Genomic DNA, 10683 nt, shown 5'->3' on the forward strand with positions numbered 1-10683 from the left:
GTGGCCGAATGAGGTGTTCCGCGTGTGTGTGTGTGTTGCAGATTGCAAAGTGAATAAACTGTAGCATGAAAAATTCTAATTCTAAAGATAGTAAAAGTATGGATATTTTACGTTTATGTATAGTAACTTTAGAAAGAAAACCAAACAATTTCTGGTCAATGTCTTCGGTTTCGTTGGTTTTATTCTTATAAACAAAAAAAGTGATCATGATTCGTTGAAAAGTACGCTCACTTACAATCTGACGTCAAACAAAAAGGTAAAACAGAAGCAAAAAAAAAACAGAACTGGGAATGAAGGACGACTCAATCGTCCTCGTACTCAATCGTCGCGCTGGTTCCACTCCTTTCCGATCTACCGCTGCCATCGCTTGTTTGCACTGTCTTTAACCGCTTTTTAAAAAATAAATAAGTCTAAGAAAAAAACATAGTTTTCCTCGCTAACAGTAGTTCAACCTCGCAACCGGGCACCGTTTTTTTTTACTCCGGCTGGCGGTAGACACCGTTGAACAGCACCGACCGGGTGCCGTAGTCGTAGATGAGGAAAACGAACGGATGGTTGCAGTGGAACATGGCCGGATCGGCCGGGCGGGACGACCGGAACGAGAACGCAACGGTAGCGGACGCAGCCACCGAACCTTCCTCGTTGACCTCGATCTTGGACTTTTGCAGCACCTCGTCGAACAGGATCGGTTCGCGGCCGTCCGTGAACGCGTCAAAGTTGGCCCCCTGGTCGAACAGCTGGCCCAGGCCCATCCGCTCCAGCACCGGCTTCATGCCGACCGTCTTCTCGATGCTGAACTTGGGCAGCTTCACGTCGACCTTGCGCGAAATGCCCTCGTTTACCACCTCGTGCAGGATGTCGGTTTCGGCGGCCAGCCGGCTGAGCAGCTTGGACAGTGCGTTCGGTTCGGCCGGCGGCAGGAAGACAAACATCGACACCTGATTGTCGGGATTGGCGGCGCCCTGCTGGTACGGCCCATCGTCGGCATTGTCTGCGCTGGGGCCAGCACTGTACGGGAGCTCGAGAATGTGGCAGCCGAGCTTTTCGTTGGCAGCTGGAAGGAAACGGCGAGCGTGTGATTAGTGATACAGCGGACTCCAACCGGGGTCAAAGGTGAGAATAGGCCTCAACGCACCATGGCTGAACGTTCCCTCGACGTGCATCATGTCGACGAACTTCTGCTGGTCGGCGGACACGTAAAAGATTTCCTTGTTCGTTTCGGCCGCCTTAAACTTGGTCTGCCACGTGCCCTGTGAGTGAAATGAAGAAAAAAGGAAAAAGGATTAACGTCTGAAGCATTCAAATCGCTTCCTCACCACCATTCCTTTACCTTAAAGTAGGCCGCATTCGCGACCGCCAGCTTGGTGTTGCGCGTGATCGCTCCCGGCTCGAGCAGATCCTTAATCTGGCCGCGGGTCGCATTCTCCACCCACCGGTTAATGTACGCCCGCTGCTCGTCCGGCTGCGTCTGGTAGTCGAGCAGCTCGATCGTGTCGGCAAACTTTTGCTGCACGCAGGTCGACACGGGAATCTGCCGGCCGAAGAACAGCTTGTCGGCCGAGCTGAAGCCGACGGCATTGCTTTCGCTGAACCGACCCCGCAGCGACTTCCGGGCGGTATCGTACGCCTCGTACACGGTCGTCTTGCTGTCGGCCCACTGCAGGTTGAGGCTGGTGCGGAGCAGCTTCTCGGTCGTGTCGCGCGCCCCGAAGTACATCATCAGCAGCACATTGTACAGGCTGTAGGGTGAGAAGAAGAGGTTTTCGTTCGGCGTGGCCGTGTTGATCGCGTCCAGCAGCCGCAGGGTAAAGATCGATTCGCCCTTGTACAGGCGGCTGCGCGACTGCTCGAGATCGGTCGCCTTTTCCACCTTCTTCTCATCGCCCGGCGAGCATTGGCCGTTGGTGCCGTGGTGGGGCACGATCAGCAGGGTTAGGAGCAGAAGGGGAGCAACCGTGCCCAGATGGGTGGAAAGTTTCATGTTTGCCCGTTTGGTGGTGGCGTTCCTGCGTGGATAAAAAGAGAAGAAATTGTACAGAGGATTAGTAATTTCATCGCGTAAAGCATGAAAGCTCACATCCGGATCAAAAAATGCTTTTAAATCCAGCGTAAAATCCCCAAGGATCGTGCCTCAAGGATGGGAAACATTGAGCGCTTCATTTGTGCTTCAACGATCGAGCTCTGTAGCGCTCTCGGTAGTTTTTTGAGACATGATGCTATGCGTCTACCGGCGCACTCACACGGTCATGGTCAAGTGTTGCGTAGCAGCCGCATTGACGTGCATGGGATTGATTAATGAGGGAATTCCCCAACAGCTGTGGGGCAATGCCGTACACTTACTTCCCACTTAGCGCCAATAAACGATTCAATGCCGTTGGAGAGTGTTTCATCTTAATTACTTCTTGTTTTATTTACTTGAAAGCAGTTTAGGAATAAAATAGAAATAAAATCAAATTAAATTTCCGATCTCATGCGAAAGGTGCACCGATAGAAGAGATGGAAACTAGTGGTCATGTCAAAAGGGTATCTCGCTTAAACGCATGCATAATTAATAGCTTCCTATTCGAATCCAATCATTCCGTGCTTTCTGTATAGAATGGTGCTTTCTGATTAGAATGGTGCCCTCTTGCATCACTTCATCACGGATGCACTTCAGTCGATTTACTTTTGTACCGCCATAGAATGATTTCCTTTTTTGCCTACTTAAAAAAATAGAAAATAAATTTTGTAGCAAAACTACAGGGTGTGGTAATCATCGCGCGATAACGCGTCTATTTTGATTTCTTTGAAAAATGCTCATCGACCGATGCTGCTTTTGCTGCTGTTGTTTGGCCTTGGGCAATTGACCGTATCAGAGTTTAGAGGGGGGGAAAGAACCGATAAGAAGGTCATCTCGAAGTGATTTGTTTTGTGTCTTTTTACTCTGACTTTCTCACTTCGAAGAACACCAGCTTAATTACGAGTGTATTGCATTCTGTTAAGGCCAGTCATGTACAAAATTGTAATATAAAATGCAGAAGCTTTTTGAAACCAAATTAAAAAAATGCCTTAATTTTTGTATAGTTTCAAATTTATGTTTTAAAATCAATTGCATAACACTGGTGTATAGTTTAAAAAATAATAACAAATGGGGGCTTTACCCCAACACATAACGGTACTTTGTAATGCAAACAGTGGATGCGGGAACGATCTATTTAGATAAATGACAAAGGTTTGAGGACAGCAAACCGGTATTGCTTTTTTCTTTGTTGTTGTACCATTTGTTAATGCAATTTAAATGAGCACAATAACGAGCATTTTTTCACGACGCAGTTTTAACCGTCATGCCCGGTTGCTTCCAGTGCAAGGAGCAATGAGAGACATTTAAATGTTGTGTTATATTTGTGTCTGTTTTTTTTTTTGTATTTTTTTGTTTGTTTTGCGGTGACGTAAAATGTGAAAATTGTTGCAAATAAATAAGTAACAAATTTGCAAATATATTTGAATTATCTGTTTCAAGAACATATCGCTTTAAAAGCATTGTTTCCCTCTCTGGTTGAATGACTTATAAATGGCAAGCAAAAAAAAAGAAGAAAGAAGGTTATGTGAGTTCGATTCCACGGCCAAACTGATGGGTGCGAACAAAAGAAATAGAAAAAAGCGCTCCAATTGTTGAATACACATGAACATAATTCATTTGTTGTACGAAAACCGCAAACAATCGACGCGATCGTAGGAAATTAAACCTGCGATCACGTGTTACACCGCTGCCTTCTCGAGCTTGGTGCAGTGTGCCGACGGGGAAAGGGGAAAGACTGCACCTGCACGCTGCAAAGTGCATCATGTCTCTTCGGCGCTACATGAAACTGCTCCACTGCTACATGAAATTCGGCCTCAAACGGTCGGCTATGCGGATGTGTTTTGTACAAACACCAGGAAAACTTTGCTGGGAAATTCTCATTCCACTGTGTTACCATCCTAAAGGTGTAAGGAAACCACTTTCTTTGGGAATTTGAATGGCAACATATGTACAGTGCACATGATCGATACACAATGCATCGAAACATCCGCCCGGGTTGTGTTGGTGGCAGTGTGCAAAGTTTCCCCCAAACTTTCCCAAACGGAACTGCGGTTTGCAAAATCCGCCCGCATAACCCGCACTAACCGGGAATGCGCCCGACGGTGACGGAGGCTAGGCCTCGAGGGGTAAGGTAGGTGGTTGTGAGTCATGAGTCACTTTCATTGCACGTAACAAGCGTGTGGGAGGTGAAACAATGCTCCTCGAAACATGTCGGTTGTGTGGCAGAAACAGCAGAGCATTCGAGAGGGTAGGGAGGGCGAGGGGGTGTGGGTGGTCATACTGTTACAGCGATACAGTCCGAAATACGGGCGCCGTAATTTGAATATCAAGTCCTTGAAAACAAAAATGCAAATTTTGTATTACAAAAAAAATCTCCTCCCCGTAACAGTGGGGAGGTCTCCTTGGGTGGAAGGGACGCAATGGATTAAGTCCGAAAACGAGCTTTGGTGACGTTTTTGTGCAACCAATTATTTTCCTGTAGGTATTTAGCAATTATCCAATAGGAATCTCGAAACATTTTACCCATGTGTTTACCAATTTGATTTCACTCTTAGTGGAGTGTTCCACCTAACAACGCTTCGTAGAAACTTAACTGAACCTATGGATGCCGGAATTAATCGCACTCCCCTTCCCTCCCCATTCCGCGTGTGCGACGACAACGTTTCGTCACGCACTGTGGGCTATCGAATGCAAACGAACCTTTCATGGCACACACAAAAAAAAAAACAACACGCACACCCAAACACAAACACAACTACGCGGACCTCTACAAACGAACCGTGGCCGCCTACAAACAACATGGCTCATAAGTCGGTTGCGCGTTTGACTCATCCAAACCTTCCACCCGCTTTGCATTGCCCACCTACACACAGCCATCCGACGCGATAAAATGCATTCGAAGTGGTAACGGACATTGGGTCATCCTCGGTGGATGTGCTACTGGACGCCATTATGTAACTTGGATAGCGGTTGCCTGGTTTTGGGAAGGCCAAACTGTGCGTGCGTGTGTGTGCAAACACAGACAGACACACTCACACCCTGTCTAGGCCCTTCCGTCAAACAAAATCAAAGCCTGCTGCGTTGGTGGGGTGGTGGGCAGCTTGTGTTTGCCGCGTCGAAACGGGGTTGGAAAGGAAAGGTTGCAATCGCCTTTGTGGCCTTTTTTCCTGGCTTTCCTTCATTCTCTCGTTCGTGTTTCATGTTTATTACTTAACCCACCACCGTAAGCACCCCTTCGCACCCCTCATACACACACACACACGCACATACAGGGACCGGATCTTTGGCACACACACACGCGCGATCAGAGTGAGAGTTTGTGCTGCGGTTCAATGCGTCATCTCAACGTCCTCTTTCACAACCACCTCGCTTCGACCTCCACCTTATGTATACCCGTCCGTGTTATGCGATAATTTGTGCAGCTTTACTGGGGTGGTGTCTGAAGGAGAGGGGGGGGGGGGAGGAACCGAAGCAGTTTCACTTTCAGTTGCTTTCTTCCGCAACCAGAAGCAGCTGCGTTACGGAAGCTGGGGCCGGAGTTGCTCTTCCGTTACGCAGCTTCCGTGCCACGCGAGACTAATCGATCGAGCGAGGACAGCAAAGAAGAAGAAGAAGTAAAAAAATGGTGGTTTGCGGCTATGGTTGGCCCTGGATTTGGTGCGCGTTTCCGATCACCATTTTATTTGTACGGGCTCGACGGGTTCTTGCTGCTGCTGCAATGTGATTCGAGGTTAATCGCTACACCACACTGCGTAGCCTTCCTGTTCGTTAGGAAGAGCTTTGTTGTGCTTCACGGTAACTGAACTAATGCAAAACACCAGTGCACTTTAGTACAAGCTCCAAGCCACAGCACTTTAACAAAAACATGATCTTCTCCAGTCCAAACTGCTCGCCAAACAACGCACTACAGCTGCCCGCTACTAACCTTTGCAATGTGCACACCCGAACACTCGAACCTAGTGATTGATCAAGCTACTAAAACACAACGCCACTATTCCCGTTTCGGCAGATCCGTTCCCAGGGGTTGGTGGAAAAAAACGCAACACCACCTCGTAAAGCTCGTCCGGTGCGCGTCCGACGCGGTTTATGTTTGCTGTGAAACTGAGTAGGCTGTGCTAGTGTCGACTCCCTTATGACTTTGGTACGGGGCGGCACGAAACACGCCGATACACGCACTACCACACCAGTCGCAACAGTGCATAACTAGCACTATTGCTGTGGCGCTTTTATGTATTTTCCTGTAAGTAATTCTATTTTAGGAGTGGTTTTGATTTTCGCAAACAAATTGGTAGTAAAGTGTAGAATTTATTAAAAATGTAATAAAAAGTAAACTGCTGTAGCTTCGACCAGCAGTGTACGGTGAGGCGGTGCGTCATGCTCCCAGCAGCGTTCGTGCGAGTGTTTTTGTTTCGAACGATCTTCTCTCGATCACTGTTGCAGCTTAAGGTTAGATAAGAGATTTGTTAGAGGCCAGATAGAAGGATGAGCTTGAAAGCTGTCTTCTCTCTCTCTCTCTCTCTCTCTCTCTCACACACTTATAGTACTCGGAATACTGAATTCGATGACACGCGATTTTTTTTTAAATTCAACTCTCATGTAAGTAGCCTACTAAGGACGGCAGTAAAGTACTTCAAAGCATCACAGCCGTTCCATTGTGTGTCATCGCAACACGCACAAAGGACATCAGGTATTCACGTCAGTGTGTCTGGGTTCTGGAGCACGGCGCGGCTACACAAAAAGCAATCTTATCAATCCTAGCCGGAAGTCGGAACTGGCAAGGTCGATCGGTGCCAATGACACGACGCTACACGGTCCTACCGGAATCCCCGCAATGTTCGCGGGGCCATTCTATCTTTCGTCGCTATCGAAAAAGGGAACACAGAACCCAGCACGTTCCGTTGCCAAAGTTGTGTTGGGACGTTCGGGAATCCTTTTTGGGATTTTTTGTTTTCGTAGCAATCCACTGCAAATGTTATGCATCATGTTTGCCGGGGCAAGGCGCCTCGCTTTAAGTTGCGGGCCAAATGTGAATGATCTAGCGTTGGGCGTTTGGCCCTGACCAACGCGGTAAAGGTGAACCGGTGTGCAGAAAGCGAACAGTCTGTACAAAAAAAAACACACGAACACTCTGCCATTGATCTATTGCCCGGCGGTGGGGTGCGTATCTATCGGGTGAGTTATGGTTATTATGGGTGGAGAGTGAAAACAAGACTTCACAGGGGGAGCTAAGAACATCGATGGAGAAGAATATACGTTAGAGGAATAAAGGATGGAATGGGAGGTGAAGGCAATCAAAGAAGATAAATAAACAAATGCAAACGAAAACCAAAAGCTTACAGGGTTTTCCAGGGGTTCTCATAGTTGTGGGACACTTCCTAGACTCTTTTTTATGGGAAGTGAACTTCATATGACAATTCCTATTGGATTTGTTAAACGAGGATGTTACAGAGTCCAATTCCCATTGCATTAAACTCATTTCATATAAGAAAGAGCCAATAAAGTGTCCCACAGCGATGAGAACTCCTGGAAAACCCTGTACAACAAGTTAAGATAATTGTTGCATGCTTTAGTATTAGTAAGCTTTAGTTTAGATAATGATTTACTACGCTTATACTACTACTCAAATTACCAATTCCAATCACTCTAAATAGTCAACTGACCGGTTCGCTGCCAAGGCATAAAATGTACCAATATAACAAGCTTCCGTCAGAGCTCGACGTGATGACGTTCGTTCTTTAAGAGCCCCCCCCCCTGTTTCGATGTAACGAGTTTTTACAATGCACTTGCACATACCAATGGACCGGTAAAATGCAGCGGACCGGCTGCTGCTGCTGGTACCGGCCCTAATGCATATTGCCGGTAGTAATTAGGAGCTGCTGGGTATTTCCCGCACTTACCGCGTCGCGTGCTGGTGGTTGCTGGCCGGGGTGCGGTTGTGCAACTGCATAAATATTTACAATTCAACCCTCCCCCCCCCCACCCACCACGGCCTTTTAACCATTGTCTTCGCCCACCTGTGGCCCTCGGAGCAGGGTCTAGTGGCGGGTTAGAGTAGTTTGTTCTATGCTGAGGGTTTTCCCTCGAAACGTGAACTCGAAACAGACAGTTCTAAACGAAATTGCAAGGTGGCGTCAATGTAGAGTTGAATGATAATATTTACGAGCTGCGGAGTAATTTATTTAATCACCGAGATGTGCTAAAAGTGGCATTTAGTTATGAGCGTTTTTAGAAAATGTTGTTTCATAAAGATCGTAAGGTAGATGAACCTCCGCCGCGTGACACATTCTGGCTATTTTGTAGTCAAATATAAATATTCTAGACGCATTTTTAATGAAGAATCAATCATTGTGCCTAATGGTGACATTTTCCCATAAACTGTTGCAAAAAATAAAGTGCATCTATTTTCGTACAAAATCGTAATCAATAAATTTACATTGTGGTTGTCGGTTTCATGCGCACATCATATTTCCTTGTTACTACGTCAAGGGCACGATTTTTGATCTACCACCCGGACACTGATCACTGTTGGCTTTTGGTTTGTTTCGCTTCCGCTTCTGCATTTGTTATGTTTTTTAAATCAACTTTCTAACGCATATTCTTCCATTCACTGATAAGCTAGCCACTTCCATGCTTAACGGGGCTCACATATGTCTATCGGCGAAAAAAAAACCAGCGAGCGCTAAAGAGAAACAACAGTTTAGCTAAACAATGCTCCCACTCAACCGCAGGCCGGCCGGCTGATTAGGCGGAAATGGATTATTGTTTGATGATTTCAAGGTATAATCATAGCATGGTAATGATGTAGTGCACGGTCGTGGGTTATGGTCGAGATTGATCGCGATCCGTGCATACATATATGTACCGTTCACTGCGAGATCAGAACTTATTCTTGTTGTTAAAGTGTTTGATGATATGTTTGTTGGGGTGTTTTGCTGTGATGAGGTATTGTGAAGTCGATGCAAATATAAGAAATTTATTCTAAAATATTACCAAGAAAGTCTTTTGTACATTTGTTAGTTAGTTCTACTAACAGTGATGATGCTATGCAATTAAAAAACATTGCCATTTAGTCAAGTTCTTGGAATTGGTTTAAGCTTATGATGCTCGTTCCGGAGCATAACTTTCTCAATCAGAATCAGGGGCGAATTAAGCACTACGCAAACATAGCGGCCGCGTGGGACCCCAACGTCTCGAGGGGGTCCGAGATAAGAAACGCCACTCTCCACTCACAATGTATTTTGCTTCTAAATCTTTTTCTGGTTTAGAAATTCTCTTAAAACTTCTCGCTCGTCACTTCAGAAAGGCCTACATTCGTGTCACCGCATAGAGCCTCAACTCGTGTTAATTCGCCACTATGTATCGGGCCATTCAGATCGGTCGAAATAGTTTCTTTCTTTATCAAATAAAGCCTGTTCCGTTTGGTTCCTACTAATTCAAAACTATTTTAAGCTTAACTCTGGTTCTCTCTCATAGAACAGATCGCGTACTCGATACGATACTGGACTCGATCATTTACCTGTAACGAATAAGTACTTAACCTATTGTGACTCTGGAATCACCTAGAATTTAATCACTCCATGAACCTGGTACTACATCCATCCCAAACCTGGAACTGATCCAATACCTTTACGTATGTTGATACAAATGAAGTTGTTTTCATGGTACAACCTATAACCGAACATTATTCTATTTGATACAGAATCTTTTTCGACTCTGTACCTTATATCGAATCCATCCGAGACTTGGAACATGTCCCAGCTTCTACTGCATTGATGGCACCAAATGTGTAATTAGGGATAGACATTGTGTGAGGAAATCCTTAAACAAATTTAATTAATTTAATCAAAAGATACAATTATCAGGCAATTCATTTCCCACCGTACACGTCAATAGCAATTTAATGCACATTTACTTTTAAAATTATTTCTAATGATAAAAAAGATCACTTCTTGTCTTGGGCGGTAGTGTTGGTTTAGCCCGCACTGTGGATAAACAAAGAACGAACCTCTCATCTCTACGACATTAACACAAATTTCCCCCTCCTTCACCAAACCCCACAGACCAAAATCGGTTTTCTCGAGCTCGCCAACGCTCCAAATCGTTGCGATTTTCGCTCGCTGGCGATTGTTTTTGTAAGACGTTCCCGCCATGCAATTGACAGCGATTTGCGAGGGCGCGCAAGGGATCGTACGCCATACAAGTTCACAGCCCCAGCGCCCTCGCTTTCGATCACGGCTCAAGCGCCACAGATTAAGCTTAAACGACTGGAAAATCAAATATTAAAAGAAAAAAACGAAAGCTCCATAGCTTCACTGGTTTGTGTGCTCAATAGATGTCGTTTTATAACTCATCATTATATAACTGTCCTTTTCCTGCAATGTGTTGTGCCTAACTTCATCTAATCATGGCCTATATACCTTTCAAACTTTCCTAGCAAAAATCAATAAGAATAGTGTGTATCAACACCAACGATTGGAGTTTAGTATTTAAACAATCGTATCGCCGTTCTAGTTCTAGCGATGCATAACTTCAATGCGAAACCATATAACAATACAGAGGGAAGCCCAAAGCTCTTCAAGCGAGGAAAGCGCCACTGGCTGGGTATCCCACCAACAGATGGCGTC

General features: G+C 45.7%; 1 protein-coding gene across 1 annotated transcript; it reads right to left on the reverse strand.

The window, feature by feature from the left end:
• Window positions 1–148: 148 nt before the first annotated feature.
• On the reverse strand, window positions 149–6231 carry LOC120950260 (serine protease inhibitor 88Ea-like). The gene is made up of 4 exons (XM_040368161.2): window positions 5985–6231; window positions 1331–2006; window positions 1136–1250; window positions 149–1054 (listed from the first exon to the last, which is right to left on the reverse strand). The coding sequence occupies exons 2-4, from the start codon at window positions 1979–1981 to the stop codon at window positions 477–479; spliced, it is 1344 nt and encodes a 447-aa protein (XP_040224095.2). The 5' UTR covers window positions 1982–2006; window positions 5985–6231; the 3' UTR covers window positions 149–476.
• Window positions 6232–10683: the final 4452 nt, after the last annotated feature.

The sequence above is a fragment of the Anopheles coluzzii genome, chromosome 2 (genome assembly GCF_943734685.1).
Source record: "Anopheles coluzzii chromosome 2, AcolN3, whole genome shotgun sequence".
Lineage (NCBI taxonomy): Eukaryota > Metazoa > Arthropoda > Insecta > Diptera > Culicidae > Anopheles > Anopheles coluzzii.